The sequence below is a fragment of the Gouania willdenowi genome, chromosome 22 (assembly GCF_900634775.1).
Source record: "Gouania willdenowi chromosome 22, fGouWil2.1, whole genome shotgun sequence".
NCBI lineage: Eukaryota > Metazoa > Chordata > Actinopteri > Blenniiformes > Gobiesocidae > Gouania > Gouania willdenowi.
The window spans coordinates 15,441,903-15,458,760 of NC_041065.1; the positions used below are offsets into that span (position 1 = coordinate 15,441,903).

At 37.7% G+C, this 16,858-nt stretch overlaps 2 protein-coding genes across 3 annotated transcripts; both read right to left on the reverse strand.

Moving 5' to 3' along the window:
- Positions 1–2,193: 2,193 nt before the first annotated feature.
- Positions 2,194–8,401, reverse strand: nubpl (nucleotide binding protein-like). Its single transcript, XM_028438261.1, has 11 exons — positions 8,258–8,401; positions 7,369–7,513; positions 5,611–5,645; positions 5,435–5,525; positions 5,271–5,310; positions 3,801–3,891; positions 3,635–3,728; positions 3,348–3,433; positions 3,164–3,284; positions 3,005–3,087; positions 2,194–2,472 (listed from the first exon to the last, which is right to left on the reverse strand). The coding sequence occupies exons 1-11, from the start codon at positions 8,381–8,383 to the stop codon at positions 2,410–2,412; spliced, it is 975 nt and encodes a 324-aa protein (XP_028294062.1). The 5' UTR covers positions 8,384–8,401; the 3' UTR covers positions 2,194–2,409.
- A 1,113-nt stretch (positions 8,402–9,514) lies between these two features.
- LOC114456568 (D-aminoacyl-tRNA deacylase 2-like) lies at positions 9,515–14,697 on the reverse strand. 2 transcript variants are annotated; one of them, XM_028438426.1, is made up of 4 exons: positions 14,231–14,697; positions 13,296–13,365; positions 10,294–10,406; positions 9,515–9,791 (listed from the first exon to the last, which is right to left on the reverse strand). In XM_028438426.1, exons 1-4 carry the CDS (start codon positions 14,297–14,299, stop codon positions 9,591–9,593), a joined length of 453 nt encoding a protein of 150 aa, XP_028294227.1. In that variant the 5' UTR covers positions 14,300–14,697; the 3' UTR covers positions 9,515–9,590. The 2 variants fall into 2 exon arrangements, with proteins under 2 accessions (XP_028294227.1, XP_028294226.1); XM_028438425.1 differs by having other exon boundaries at positions 14,189–14,689.
- Between the last annotated feature and the right edge of the window lie 2,161 nt (positions 14,698–16,858).

Below are 16,858 nucleotides of genomic sequence, written 5' to 3' on the forward strand. Positions count from 1 at the left end.
TATTTCACCAAAGTGGAAGTAAAACATCCACGAGAACAGGTTGATGCCTGATTTAACTAAATCTTCTCTGACCACACAGGCATTGAGATTTTTGCAACATCTTTGCAACCTGCATGGCCTTCTCTGAGAAATCAGAGATTAATGAATGATAATCTAAAATGTCTTTGGGTCCTGTAACATTATTTCTTACATAACAAAGTGTTTTTATTAAAAATATCTGTAAAATCTTTGGTGAGATTAGATACAAACCCTACGCAATGAGCACCAGAGTAAGCTAAGCCTGCATTTTAGCCTGATCAGCAGCACGCTATAGCTGCACAGAATAAATCGCAATCTACATAAAATGCTCTTTGGTAAAACGAGTGTTCCAGTTACATCTCAGAACAACTGTCAGGATTAGCCTGACTAAATCCCTAATCTAAGTTTTACGAAATACCCCCCTTGATACACAAGACACTACAAGACACACAACTAAACGATGAGAAACAAAAAATGACAAACAACCCTATACACGATAACACACAATGCACAAAATAACAACAAAAAAATCATTACGACGACAAAACATTACAACAAAAACACACTAAACAACAACAAACACAATGGTCTACATCATGTTTTAAAGCAGAACTAAGTAACCTTTTCACCTCAATAAATCCTTCTCGTAGTCCCTGTGCAGGTAATACAAGTTTTTAAGCTAGGCTATCACCAGCACCGTGGCTGGACATGGTTGTCTACAAATTAACTTTTCTCAAACTTACTGTATATTATGGCGGAGCCAGCAAAAAGAAAAGGCAGAGAAGACCTTTGTCAGAGGAACGTAGCAACTACATGCAGTGACAGCCCAGCAGCAACACACACACTGTCGTCACAGCAACAGGCACGCACACACACACGCAGCCCAGCGCTCCATCAGGCAGCACACACACAAATATCCATCCATCTATCGATCTGTCCATCCATCCATACATTTTCAGAGCCGCTTTGTCAGCACATGTTGCATCAAACACATTTCCACATTACTCCGTATTACTCCCACATCATTCATTTATCTTACTTGTCTCTCTTCCTCATACTCTTCACATGGTCACATGGGACTATATGTGTGAAAGCACCCTTTGTATCACTGTTGTATTAGGATTTTTCAGTGATCGGTGGCTATCAGTCTTGGGAGAGCAAATGTGCGCATGTAGCTGTGGGATGGGGCAGGTGGCGGAGGGTGCAGAGTTTTTACGACTTTAGGGAGAGCGCTAAGCGCAAGTTACTTAGTTCTGCTTTAAGCGAACGTGATGTAGAAGAAGCAATTTTTAGGAGATATGTCCAGTTTGAAACAGAAATGTTCTTCATACAAAAGCTGTTGAAAAAAACAAAAAAAGACCCAAAATAACAGTTAGCATCCAAGTAATTTAATCACCCCCTCCAAGCCAGTAAGTGGCAGTAGGTAGCCCAAAAAACCTCCATTGTATTTCACAGTGGGTTATAATCATAATGATTGGAGGTAGTGAGATTTGTATTTTTGCATTCTAAACATCTGAAACTGCTTTTCGTTTTTTTTTTTTTTTTATTATCTGAGATGGTAAACATAAACTCATTTTCCAACCTTTTATTTACTACTTTCCCATGAGTCTCTTACCTCCTCATAGCAGAGGAAGACCAATGAGTGAAGGAGTGTGTGTCCCTTTCTCTCACACACGGTGACACAGCACAATTGGAAACAGCTGCTGCTGTTTATTTGGCCACAAGCAATGCAGCTGCGTCGCTATGGCAACGCTAGGGGGAGGGGTCAAGGTCAGCGGGGTCAGAGTTTCCGTTTTCTTCGTGCAAAAGAGACGAAAACTAAAAAATGCACGGAAGGGTCTTTAGACTTACTTATTGCTTCGGATAACGAAGGAAGACATGCATAAAGAAGAAAACTGCTGAGTCATTGTTTATAATAGTTATATATTCCACTAATTAATTAAAAAATACAATGCGTAGAGACACAAACTTTAAAGGACAGAGGGATCTGTGAACTAGTTCATAGTTATTATGTAACAAGGTAAAAAAAAAACATTGCTTTGTCATTACACTTCATTATTCTACTAGAAAGAAATAACTATATGTCAAAACCAAAATAACGTATAAGAATAAAAAGAAATTCATTACATTAGAAGAAATTAAATGTTCAAAAATCAGCACAAACAGGACGTGGCTTCAGTAGTTTATTAAAGCTCTACTGGAATTCTGGGAAATGCAGTTTAAATATATTCACAACAAGCAGACAAAGTCCTGCTGAGTCGAGTCTCATCTCCATTCAGAGTTCATATCAGCAGTTGGTGCATTATTTGTGCGTCTTCACAGGTCATGCGTTGCGTTGCAATGTTGTTTTACGTTGCGTTACGATGCACTGTGCGACCGAGTCTTTGTTGGTCACGAGCCGACTTTGTTCAGCCTCTGAACAACAGCAGACGCAATGTTTCTATATGACTGTGCCTGTACAAAATAACACAAGAACCATTTTTAAACTTTTTAAAACACATTTTTGCATACTCGTAATTTTAACACACAAAAATGCAACAACACAAATGTCAATTTTCCTAAAAATAACACAAAAAAACTGCACAAAAGCTAATTTCAACAAATAATAACTTTTTTTAACTTTAATCAGCACAAAAACAACGACACAAAAATAGCACAAAACATCACCAAAAAAATATACAAACTAACAACAAAAACGGCACTAAAAAACACAAAATAAAACAAATATTTAATTCTAAATTCTAAAACTTTAACATCTTAACTTAAAGTTAGTTTAATCCTTCAAGAAATACAACACAAAAACAACACATTCCTCAAATATTTGGATTTTTAAAACTTTGATAAAATATTTATGAATGAATATTAAAACAACAGATTGGAATGAGCCATTAAATACATGCATCAAATAAGTGATGAATAAATAATATATTTAGTTTATCAAATGAATATCGTGGAAACAATGAATGGATAACTTCATCACATATACCTCGGGACTGTCTGGAAACGAGACGACAACCGGCTGTCCCACGTCCGACGTCTCTCTGATGTTCAGGTGCAGCGGGACGTCCCCTGAAGGACACGTGAGGACAGATTTCAGAATATTGAATAAATAATATTACTAAAAACACACAAGCCTAGCTCGGACCTAAAACGGGGACTCCCAGCGTGTCAGCGAGCTGCCGTGCACCGTCTGAGCCAAAGATGTGCGTCTGATGGAGACACTTGGGACAGTGGAAGACGCTCATGTTCTGAACCAAACCGAGAACCTGCAACACACGCAGAGCCGTCAGTCTGTCCTCACCTCACCGTCTCCTCCAAAGGTTAATTACCGGGACGTTGACCTTCTTGAACATCTCGGCTCCTCGACGAGCGTCTAGCAGGGCGATGTCCTGCGGCGTCGACACAATAACGGCGCCTGAGCACAAAAACGCACATTATGACACGCAAAACACAATACAAAAGATGACTACACAAATACACAAAAAACAAGAACAAAAGTACACAAAATATTAATGAAACCAAACAAAATGTAAACAAAGATACACAAAAAGTGAAAAAACACATAAAACTAAAATAAAAACACAAAAGAAGAGGATAGAGACACGGAAGGCCTGACCTGCGATGGGGACGTTCTGCGTGATGGACAGCTGGACGTCGCCTGTCCCTGGAGGCATGTCCACCACCAGGTAGTCCAACGACCTCCACTCCACCTAAAAACATGACTGCGTCAGCTGCTCAGTCAGCACCAATCACATGCTTCGCTCCAGGCTCCGCCCCCTCACCTGTCGGAGCAGCTTTTCGATGGCCGACATCACCATCAGTCCTCGCCACACAATGGGGGATGCGTCCTCTACTAGGAAACCCATGGACATGCTGACAGAAGGAGGCGGAGTTAGAGAGCGCACGAGGACAAGGAAACAACAAAGGAGATGAAGGGACAAATAGATAAAAGGAAAGAAGGGAAAAAGAAGAGGAGATGATAGGACAATGGGGAGGTAGACACAAAGGCCCTCATTTATAAACCTTACGTGCAAATCTGAGTCCACATTTGGTCGTACCAACGTGTGATTAATGACACATTCGTATTCGACCAATCCCAGCGTACAACTAATTGGGTGTTAATAAATGCTTCGGCTGAATTCGATCGTCATTAACATGTTACGTCCTCAAATTTCCTGGTTTGGAGGCCCCGCCCACTGAGGGCAAACAAACATTGCAGGAAATAAATGTTTCTGAGGTGGAAATCCGTATCTTCACAGCTGAGGTAAAGAGAAACAAACATGTGCTTTTCGGTTGTGTGGAAACTGGAATTTAAGGAGCTAATTTTAAACGAGAATAACGGAGGCACTGGACAGTGTTTCTGTATTGACTGAGGTTTGATATCAATTCTCAATAATGGCTAATTATGGATTAAATGCAATTTCACTCATCCATAGCCATTTTCAGTCTCAGTTAGGGGTGTCCCGAGCCGATATTGATATCGGATATAGGTCTGATATCAGCCAGAATACAAATATCGGATTTTATCGGACTGCATCTAAAATATCCGATATATATATTATATTTATTCAATTGTAGAATACTGTGTAGATATTATGTTGAAGGTTAAAATGTATGTAACCAATTGGTTAATAATAAATGTTTTTCCTCGTACCTACTGTTGACTATTGTTCTCTGTTTGAGTGACATCACTTGATCAAGCCTTGTCTAACATTCCACACTACAAAATAAGTAATTATTATTCTTTTTTTAAATCATTTTTTATTTATGTATGATTCGTGCTTATATCGTATAAGATCGATATCGGTATCGGCCAATACGCAAGGCTGCAATGTCAGTATCGTATCGGAATTGAAAAAGTTGCATCGGGACATCCCTAGTCTCGGTCACATTTTCCTGTGCTGAACCACAAAATCACACGCTCAGATTTTCGTACACGAGGTCAGAGCTGATGTGAGATCAGATCGTAGCGTACGCTCACGTCAGACTTGATAAACACTGAAGCTTGTGTGAATATGGTCGAACGCACATCATCCGCTCAGACCAGAAAGTCCCAACGGTTGATAAATGAGGGCCAAAGTGAGGACGGAGACAAGAAAACACAATAGAAAAAAATGAAGAAGCAGAATTAAACAAGATGACAAAAGAGTTCAATGGAGACGTAGAGATAAAGAAGCGTATGAGTAAAGGGAAAAAGAAACAACGGAGAGGAAGTAATGGAAAGGATGAAGGGACTACGGTGTGTATCTCACCAGGGAAGGCCATAGTTTGTGAGGGGGATCATCAGATTATCTGCCAAAGGAAGCAGAACAGGAAGGAGTTAAAGATAACTGATCATTTTCCACCTTTTAAACCGACAAAGAATAAAAACCAAGAGCTCTTCTTCCTACTAAAACAAATGTTCTAAGAGACGTACGGGGACCGAGCTCAGGTTGTCCTCTCAGGTTCATCATCTTAGGGATGGACGGTCCAAACACGTCGGCGTCCAACAGACCTACGGACTTGGACTGAAGGACAAAACAGACGTTGTATGAAGCGTTGTCGTCGCTCACTGATCTGTTTCTCTACAGAGCGTTTAGAAAGAGTTCCTACCTGATCATTGGCCATCAGCCCCAGAGCCAGGTTCACTGCATGGAGGAGGGTTCAAAGGTCAGCATCACAGTGCTTAGCCACATATGCACACACATACACACCGAGGATTGCTTACACACGATACAATATCAGACACTACGGTTGTTAAAGGTTTCCTCCTTAACTCTTTGCCTCTCACACACATCCGTCCCACATGCAGCAGAAATATGCAATCAATGTGTTTTTTTTGTGTCTTTCTGGAGTTATATAGTACGTTTTTAGAGTCGCTTTGTTGTTTTGTATGTTTAGGCATCCTTTTGTGGATTTGTGGATTTTTGTTGCGTTTTGTGCTTCTGTTCTTATTTTGTGTAATTTTGTCATAATGTTTTGTTTGTTTTGTTGTCATTTTGTATGTGTTTACTGTACTTTCGTGTGTTTTTGGAGCCAATTTGTGTATTTTTGTTCTTGTTCAGTGAATTTTTGTTGTTTTGTACAATGTCGCCCTCAGTGTGCGTGAAAAGTCACTTCATCAGAATCAGAATCAGAATCAGAAATGTTTTATTGGCCATGTACAGTTTTAAGGACAGTACAAGGAATTTGACTTGGTGGTTGGTGCACAAAACAAACAACAAAAAGAAATAAAAACAAAACAACAAAGAACAACCCAGCAATAATAATAATAATAATAATGATAAATATAAAGGATGAGGGATAAATAAAGGATAAATAGGATAAATATAAATATATATATACAGTGCAGCAGATATCAAGCTGGTGGAGGTGGTGATCGGGTGGGGGGGGGGGGGGGTTCAGTGGGGGTTCAGTGGGTGACTTGGGGTGTGTTCATGTGGATGGTGGCAGAGGGAAAGAAGCTGTTTTTGTGTCTGGAGGTTCTGGTCCTGATGGACCGAAACCTCCTACCAGAAGGGAGAGATTGAAACAGTTTATGACCGGGGTGGGAGGGGTCGGCCATGAGCAACTCTACACAAACAGGTTGATTTCCGGCCTACTTAAGCATATGAGTGGGCGTGTCTATAGGTGGGACACCGATTTCATCCTCCCCATGGTGACGAAGGCCAGAGGACGGCCCGCCCTCCTCCCACCCACTCCGTAGCCGAGCTCACGCTGCTTTATAAACATGAGACAGAGCATGGGGGCGGGACGTTCGCCGATACATACATAGACTGTAGAAAATACATACATAGCACTGCGCGAAGGACGCTGAAATGCCCACCTTCATGGGCGTGTCTGTTTACATGTCAATCATGGCAGAAAGCCTCCTGGAGGCGTGGCTTCTCCAGCTCAGTGCTGCGTCAACTTTGTCATCAAAGTGGGAACGCGTCATTAAATAGGAGCGAGATGTTTGGGCTCACCCTGTAGTAAGAAAGGAGCAAATCACCCTCTAACTAACGATTGAGGGAATCAATGAAAAAAACACTTTGGGCATGTGTATGAAACCCAAATAACACTTTATGATGTTTAAAGCACAGAAAAGTCGATGTAGCGTAACATGGGCCCTTTAATATTGTATTATATGTATGTTTGAAAAACAAGCAGAAGAGTCAGGTAAATCTAATATGTATTTTTATTGAAAAAGGATTGAGTATTGAAAATGAGAGCAGAAAAGTTAACATCCTTTTCATTTAAACCGAAGTGTTGGTTGGATTTATTCAAATAAAATGTGAATAAATTTGCCATTAAAAGTTGTTTACTCATTTTAAAGTTTGAAGCTGATTTTTCATCAGTGAAATTGTTGTATTTAGTTTCGCTGCATTTTACCGGCTGTGGTGGACTTTCCCACTCCGCCTTTCCCCGACGCCACAACAATGACCTGTTTGACTCCTTGGATGGGCTTCTGTTTGGGGAGACTTTTGGACATCAGCTGCCGCTGACGCTCCTTCAGAACCGCAGTGTCCACTGTTGTCTGACAAAGGACAATGACAATAAACAAATGCAATAGTAAACAACAACATCAACGATTATGAAAGCAAACAACAACATGAATACAATAATTATGATGAACAACGACAGCAATGAACAATAAAAAACAACAACAAAAAACAAAACCACTACGACAACCAAGATGAACTATATATTAAATTAAAAACAGATAGTAAAAACCTCAAATTAAAAAACAATAAACAAAAAAAATAACAATTTAAAAACAGGAAAAATGGAAACAAATTTATAAAAGGGCAAAAACAAACATTGAAATTGTTTAAAATGAACAATAAAAACTAAATGACATTAAAATAAAGATTTACAACAAAAACACAGTGGAAATTAAAAAGGAAAAAGATTGACTACAACAAAAAATAATGAAGCTAATTAATAACAACAACAATGAACAACGAGGACAACAAAGAAATATGGCTGATCTGTGTCATTAAAATCTAAATGAATTAAACACTTCAAATAGTTTCCTGTGGGATCTAACAAAATAAAAGTTCAGCACTATACATGAAATTATTTAGGTTTATAGTAACAGTTTTAATTATCTTAAATAAAATCCAAGCTGCCGAACAACGGGATTCAAAAAGGCTGATCAAGATGATTCTCCTCAAGCCTGTTTGTATTAGAAGGTTATTTTATTTTGAAATTCCTTTAACCTCGGTGAAAACACTACGGTGCCTTCCTGGACTGCACAAAAAACGGACATAAATCTCACCTGTCGGTGTTTTATCAGCACACACCTCGGAGTTCCTGGACTGACGTCAGTCCCGGGTCGAAGCGGAGAACATTTATTGACAGATAATCTCAGAAAACGGAAAAAACTATTCTGAATATGCGCCATGTTTGGATTCTGCGCAGACCGCAGAGACCCTGTTGCGCATGCGCATGGTAGCGCCGTTTAATATCAACATTTTTTTTCTTTTTTTTTTTTTTAAGACATAAACTGGGATGAAATAACCAAAATACACAATAATTTTTTTTTAAAAAAAAACTAGGAATACACCAATTCAGATCAACTCATCAGCCGAACAATAGATTAACTAGAAAATAAGCCAATTTAGATCATCTGCGTCATACATACTTTAAATAAAAACAAAAAAATAGAAGCCATAGGATGATTCAGAACATACCCAACAGAAGAAAAACTACAGTAATAACAGTCCAAATTAGATAATCTGGGTTGACATAAATCAGATATTAGATGATTCAGATTAGATAATCTAACAGAGATAACAAAGAATAAACCAATGAAGAATCCATATAAAATTATAAAAACAGGAACTGGAAAAACTCAATTTAAATCTGAGAATAGATAAACTAAAAATTAACAAATTAAGAGTAGAATAAGAAAAAAATCCTACAGCATTAGATAATCTAAAATCAGATAAACTAGGAATAAACAATTTTAGAGAAAACATTTTTAATTCAAAATTAAAATATGGTAATCACATGAGGTAAACTACAAATAAACCATTTCAGACAAACTGCGATTATATCATACTAATGTAGATGGTTTAGGAAACCAATTGAGGTTATTCAATATTGTACAATCTAGGATTAGATAAACTAAAACAAGTTTATCCAAAAATAGATTAACTGAAAATGTAGATGCAAAGATGATAGGAACAAGGATTAGCTATTCCAACATTTTAACAAAGAATAAACCAGTTCAGATATATAAACTAGGATTAATTTAACTAAAATGAGATAATCCCACAGCAGGTAGTCTAGAGAAAATTAGTTCTGATAAACTATTAGATTATCCCACATCAGATAATGATTCTATATTTCATAAAGTCATATTACATTAACTAAAATTAGACAATCACACATTATATAAATGTATAATTCAACCAAACAGTAGATAAATAAGAAATGAACTGATCAGGAATAGCTAATGCTTTGATTTACCTGTGGATTATTTTTGTGTTTTAAATAAAAGTATGGAAAAAACTAACAGATATGAGTCAGGTTGATGTTTTATATCAAAGAGCTTTAATAGAGTGTGTCTATGATGACACAATTTGAGTTGTGTGAGTGTGTGTGTGTCAGAACTCCATCAGGTGTGTGTACGGTCCGTTGGTGTCCAGCTGAAGAACTTGTCTGTTCCCGTAGGTCCCGTGTTGGACTTCCAGCGTCGCTACAGCGCTTTTCATCTCCTTCTCACACAGATCAGTGAAGCCGTTATAGAGACGAAGTCCGTCCTCCTTACCGATGTTGGCGTGGTACTGCATGGCCCGACCTTTGACCTTAAAGAGTGAAAGAGATGAAGATGTAGATAAAAATAATAATAAAAATGTATCGAGCTAGATAGAGGTAGACGTTAGGGGTGTCCCGATCCGATATCAATATCGGATATCAGTCTGATATCAGCCTGAAAACGAATATCGAATTCAAATTTCCGATTTTTTTTTTTTCCAATTCATTTTTTATTTATTTCATTCAATTGTAGAAAACTGTAGATATTAAAATTCATGTAACCAATTGATTAATAATAAATTGGTCAGTTTTTCTCATACCTACTGTTGCTGACTATTGTTCTCTGTTTGAGTAACATCACTTGATCAAGCCTTTTCTAACATTCCACATTATTAAACAAGTAATTATTATTTTTTTTTATTAAAGAAGAAAATAAATGCTGCTATCAGATCAATATCGGTAGCGGCTGATACGCACGGCTGCAATATCGGTATCATATAAAAGATGAAAAAGTTGCATCGGGACATCCCTAGTCGATGTAGAGCTAGATACCTTCCCTCCGAGCGTGGCCTGAGGGACGATCAGCAGATTCCCAGGAAGTTCCAACACGGACACAAGTTTTCCCGAGTCCGACTCACACAGTCGAATGTTCAGCAAAGCCGACACTGAGGGAGGGAAACACTGCAGGCTCAACGCAAGGAAAAATACAACAAACAACCACACAAAAACATGGAGAGAGCAGTTGCACTCCTGTCGTTGAGTACTGACTTCAAAATTAGCACACAGGGCAAAAGTAGCACACTGCATTGCTAAATACAAAACACACTGTATTAAGTATTAAAACAATTATGCATGAATTGTGTTCAAGGTTCTGACATCAAAGTCCTGTTTTTGAGAAATGTGTGCAGTGAGTTGGTGCCTGTGTGCAGTGAATGGAACTTCAGTTTCAGTTTATTTGTTTCAGTCTAACAAATTATTCAAACATAAATCACAATTTCAAAATATATATAACAAGACTGAAACAGGCAGAAGCAAAATACTTATATGCCCAAAATAAATAACATTCAAGTAAGTTACCATTTTCAATAATACATACAAACGATATGCAAGCATACAACAATTACATTTGAGTTGCCTATTTTCAAAAAATGCAAAATATATAAATACATAATTACATATACAGTGGGGCAAAAAAGTATTTAGTCAGCCACCAATTGTGCAAGTTCTCCCACTTAAAATGATGACAGAGGTCTGTAATTTTCATCATAGGTACACTTCAACTGTGAGAGACAGAATGTGAAAAAAGGAATTCACATTGTAGGATTTTTAAAGAATTTATTTGTAAATTATGGTGGAAAATAAGTATTTGGTCACTTCACACAAGAAAGATCTCTGGCTCTCACAGACCTGTAACTTCTTCTTTAAGAAGCTCTTCTGTCCTCCACTCGTTACCTGTATTAATGGCACCTGTTTGAACTGGTTATCTGTATAAAAGACACCTGTCCACAACCTCAAACAGTCAGACTCCAAACTCCACTATGGCCAAGACCAAAGAGCTGTCGAAGGACACCAGGAAAAGAATTGTAGACCTGCACCAGACTGGGAAGACTGAATCTACAATAGGCAAGCAGCTTGGTGTGAAAAAAATCAACTGTGGGAGCAATTATCAGAAAATGGAAGACATACAAGACCACTGATAATCTCCCTCGATCTGGGGCTCCACGCAAGATCTCATCCCGTGGGGTCAAAATGATCATGAGAACGGTGAGCAAAAATCCCAGAACCACACGGGGGGACGTGGTGAATGACCTGCAGAGAGCTGGGACCAAAGTAACAAAGGTTACCATCAGTAACACACTACGCCGACAGGGAATCAAATCCTGCAGTGCCAGACGTGTCCCCCTGCTTAAGCCAGTGCATGTCCAGGCCCGTCTGAAGTTTGCCAGAGAGCACATGGATGATACAGCAGAGGATTGGGAGAATGTCATGTGGTCAGATGAAAACAAAATAGAACTTTTTGGTATAAACTCAACTCGTCGTGTTTGGAGGAAGAAGAATACTGAGTTGCATCCCAAGAACACCATACCTACTGTGAAGCATGGGGGTGGAAACATCATGCTTTGGGACTGTTTTTCTGCTAAGGGGACAGGACGACTGATCCGTGTTAAGGAAAGAATGAATGGGGCCATGTATCGTGAGATTTTGAGCCAAAACCTCCTTCCATCAGTGACAGCTTTGAAGATGAAACGTGGCTGAGTCTTCCAGCATGACAATGATCCCAAACACACCGCCCGGGCAACGAAGGAGTGGCTCCGTAAGAAGCATTTGAAAGTCCTGGAGTGGCCTAGCCAGTCTCCAGACCTCAACCCCATAGAAAATCTGTGGAGGGAGTTGAAAGTCCGTGTTGCTCGGCGACAGCCCCAAAACATCACTGCTCTCGAGAAGATCTGCATGGAGGAATGGGCCAAAATACCAGCTACTGTGTGCAAACCTGGTAAAGACCTATAGTAATCGTTTGACCTCTGTTATTGCCAACAAAGGTTATATTACAAAGTATTGAGTTGAATTTTTGTTATTGACCAAATACTTATTTTCCACCATAATTTACAAATAAATTCTTTAAAAATCCTACAATGTGAATTCCTGGATTTTTTTTTCTTCACATTCTGTCTCTCACAGTTGAAGTGTACCTATGATGAAAATTACAGACCTCTGTCATCATTTTAAGTGGGAGAACTTGCACAATTGGTGGCTGACTAAATACTTTTTTTGCCCCACTGTATATACACACATACTTTCTTTTAAAGACAACATTTAAAAAAAAAAACACAAATATAAATCTCCTGCTTCACATAAACTAAAATATATTGTGACATTTTCTTTTTTAAATTAAAAAATGTCAATAAATTATGACTAAGTAAATCTTTTGTTTCATATAACACACCAAGTGCTTTTGAGATTTTTGTCTTTATATAATTAATGTGTTGTCTCCAAGATAATTTGTAGTCAATTATGACTCCCAAGAACTTGGCATCAAAGACATGCTGAATTTTATCTCCATTTAATTCAAGTTTTAATTCTTCAAATACCTCATTTTTGGTTCCAAATATCATAAATTTCGTTTTTCCAATGTTAAGTGAAAATTTGTTAATGTCAAACCAGCTTTTAAGCACTGTAATTTATTTATTTATTTATTTTCACCAAAAGTTCATTTAATTTTTTTCCAGAACCATCCATCCACCTGCAAACATAAAAAATGTGAAATGGTTTGATGCATCACAAAAATCATTAATAAAAATTGTAAATAACTTAGGACCAATCACAGAACCCTGTGGTATTCCACAAACTACATTTTTAAATTCAGATATTTTGTTTTCTGTTTGAAGATTAAATTAAATCGGTGATCATTTCAACTGTTTTAATATTATATTGGTTTATACTGGTATTCCGCAGTTAATCTGACATTAATAGAGACTTAAGTCTGTATTTGTTTGTTCAGGCGACCTGGCTTGTGGTCTGGATCAGAAGGTCAAAGGTCACCTGTTGCCACTCACCCATCTTTGGAAGGATTTCTTCTGTGGCTCCTTTAAAAAAGCAGATGTAGATCACCATTCCTCGCTCGATCTGAAAACAAAACATTTTATTTGCATCTTCAGCCCCTGAACAAGATCTGCAGAGTAAATGAAAAATATTAATCATGTGAAGCTTCAGATTGCCTCACATTTAAAAACAGCAACAGTAATTTATAACAAAATTTTGAAAAATAAGACCCCATGAGTTGTTTGTATCTTGCCGAAATAAAATCCTTAAAAAAAAAAAAAAAAAAACACCTTACAAATGAATAACTGCCTTAAAAACAACTACATTGATTGTGATGACAGTATCACAAACGAATTAAAATCCAATAATGTGCAGTAATTTTATTTTTTATTTCAAACATCAAAATATCTAATAATTAACTGTACAAATAAATATGAATAGAACCAATTCTGATTTTTACAACAGCTTCCTATTTGTTAAACGAATTGTTTATACCTGAAAGGTACTTTTCAGGCTAAAATTGTGTTTTTTTACACTGACCTATGCACACTTTTAGTGCGTTTTTATCAATTCATTTTGTTCAAACCTAATTTGTGTTTCTAAAAATAGACATCATTTTACAAGATGACCTTTTTCTTATGGCTACAGTAAACCGTGAAAACACTTCGATATGAATAAAAGTAACCAGTTACTGCCCTCTAGTGTTAGCGGTGAGATGTGTTCAAACAAATTCCCTTTCAAAATAAAAGCATCAGGATTTGTGTTTACAGAATATGATGCAGGTGGTTAGAAAACTATGGTTGTGCATGCACACAGCTTTCATATCTCAGAGCGGTAATAACACAACAGCATTTTCATTTCCTTAATAAGTTTAGGACATTTGTGACGTCACGTATCCGGGGCTCACCTGGACGTACCGAGCCTCCGCTCCCTCCTCTGCCGGCCTCACCTGCAGCTTTGCTCGGACACACTGCTGGAGAACCGTCCGAGCCACCGGAGCTTCGGTCCGGTCCGTCATATCTGCCTCACCGAACAAAAACCGAATCGAAAGAGCGACGAACAAGTTTCTACTTCAGTCATTGCCGGTGAAGAGAAAGTCACGTGACCTCTTCCGTCATCTTGAAACTTCTTCTTCTTCAGAATTTCCGGCAGACCAGACGCATCGGAGGCGTATTGCTGCCCTCCACAGGTTGTGTGTTTCCCCACATGTAATCCATATCTGTGTTCAGTTTAAAATAATAGCTCCATAAATTTACCCTTTGCTCCTCCAGTTCTGTGCCTTATGTTTAACTATGCTAACAATGATTGTTGTAAATATCTGTATCATATTTGTATATTATTATTATTATTATTATTATTATTATTATTATTATTATTATTATTATTATAATAATAAAAATAATCTTACTTTATTTTTTATTACTGTAATGTGTGTGTATCTGATCTTTATATTTTTGACAGTCTTTTACTTAATGATACACTTATTTAACGTTTATTCTTTGTCTTTGTTAAACATTTTATTCATTTATTTGTGTTTTTTTTTCTTAAGTGGTTGCAACGAAAGCAATTTCCCCCTGGGATTAATAAAGGAATTCTGATTCTGAATGAGTGCTGACTGGTCACTCATCACTGTAATAACACCCCTATTTCTTGCCACCCTAAACTCTTAATTCCCAGGAATTTTTCTGCTGACTTTATGATGATTTTGATCTTTTCAGTTTCAGTTTATTACATCTACCATAAATAGAATGAAATTGTTCTTATCCACAATTAATATTTCTTCCTTTATCTGTTTGCAACCTTTTGCACTCCTCCACTTTCCTCACTGTTTCACTTGTAAGTTTTCCTGTATCTCCTCTTACTTTTCTAACAGCTTTGGCATATTACATTGGACCTTCTGAACCTCTGCTTCTCTTTTACTGACTTCACTGCTTCCATGCTGAGCTATTCTCACCACCACAGTTCACACACTTGGGTTTTACCCCATCCTCACACATTCTATATTCATGCTCTCCAACGCATTTCCCACATCGCTGCTTTCCTCTGCACACTGCAGCTGTATGACCAAACCTTTGGCACTTATAGCACCTCAGTGGTGGTGGGGGTGAGGGGGGGGTTGGGGGTCACAAGGCCTCATGTTATAGCTCAGGTAGCCCATATACACTTAAGTAGGCATGATAGCTCCCTGAAACTTTATCATTACAAATAAACTGTCACATCTTTCTCCAAAACGACCAGTCTTCAATCGTTTCACCTCCAAGATCTCCACCCCAAACATTTCCCACATTATCTCATCTATGGACACTTTAGTAGGAATTCCCAACACCTACTCCCCGCTGGAAGTTTCTACCCCACTCTTCCGATATTGGTACCTTCTTCCTCCCAAACCTTTCCACCTTCAGTGCCTTTAGCATCTGCTCACGACTTTCACAACTCACTAGTATTGATCCATTTCTCAGTATTTTGGCTGTTTTGACCTCTCCAATAGCTTCCTTTATCGCTTTTGTCAGCTATCTGGGACTAGCGTCTCTAAAAGAACTTCCCTCCTCTAATACCTTAAAGAAAATTTTAAAGTCATCACATTTGCATATTTGATCCTGCCCTGTCTCACTTTCTGTTCCATCAGAAGAAAGTAACTCCCTAAACTGTTTTCTTTTTTTTTTTTTCGTTTCCTTTTGCTTTGGAGTGATAAACCCGGATTCATTTTCCGCATACTGCTCCTCCTCGGAGTCCATGTTCTACTAAACAGATCTTTTAAAAAAAAAATAATAATTTGGAGAACGGATTAAAATGATAATAATAAATCAGACAACGTTTTTTTTTTAAAAAAAATATTTTGAAAAACGGATTAAAAATGTTTTTTTTGGAAAACGGATTTAAATAAAAAAATTCAGAAAATTGATTTAAAAATGAATAAATTGTGCCAGTCTTATGATTTTTAATTTTTTTTTAAACCTTAAAACAGGAAAGCAAAATGTTGTGTGTGATAGCCTAGGACTAGGACTACTATTATAAATTGGTTTGAGGTCACTGGGTCACATGACCTCAAAGCTATTGAAAAAAATCCTGGATTTTCTTGCATTTCCCCACATTAATATTTTTCAAAAATTTCAATAGCTCAAATCTGAGAAACAAAAAGATGGTCACTGGGTCACATGACCTCAAAGCTATTAAAAATATTCATAAATTTTCCTGGATTTCCCTACATTATTATTTTTCAAAAATTTCAATAGCTCAAATCAGGAAAAAAAGAGATGTTTGTGATAGCCTAGGACTAGCACTACAATTATAAATTGGATTGAGGTCATTGGGTGACATGACACCAACGGTATTGAAAAATGTGAAAAAACAATTGTCATAAAGACAGTAATTCATTGACGGTCCCTAAATTCCAACGTACATCTTTCAGCATGTTCCTCCCTGAATCATTACAGAGCGGGTGGCACGCATTTAAGTGAAGTTACCGCTGTTGGTGTTGGAAGGGAATATCCAACATCCATTGTGAAACCAACTTCACCGCGATACGTAGATCCCACCACGACGATGATGCTGGCCTTTCCATTTACTGCGTGTTACT

Bases quoted from the DNA above. Each gene is read 5' to 3' on its own strand.
- nubpl (XM_028438261.1), bottom strand. From the start codon at position 8,383: ATGGCGCATATTCAGAATAGTTTTTTCCGTTTTCTGAGATTATCTGTC. The intron at 3,892-5,270 runs GTGAGATACACA...TCCTTCTGTCAG, and splicing joins ACAAACTATGGCCTTCCCTG to CATGTCCATGGGTTTCCTAG. The intron at 3,434-3,634 runs GTCAGGCCTTCC...TTTTGTGCTCAG, and splicing joins GCAGAACGTCCCCATCGCAG to GCGCCGTTATTGTGTCGACG.
- LOC114456568 (XM_028438425.1), bottom strand. From the start codon at position 14,299: ATGACGGACCGGACCGAAGCTCCGGTGGCTCGGACGGTTCTCCAGCAG. The intron at 13,366-14,188 runs GTGAGCCCCGGA...TTTTGTTTTCAG, and splicing joins CGGAGGCTCGGTACGTCCAG to ATCGAGCGAGGAATGGTGAT. The intron at 9,792-10,293 runs GTATCTAGCTCT...TCACTCTTTAAG, and splicing joins AGGCCACGCTCGGAGGGAAG to GTCAAAGGTCGGGCCATGCA.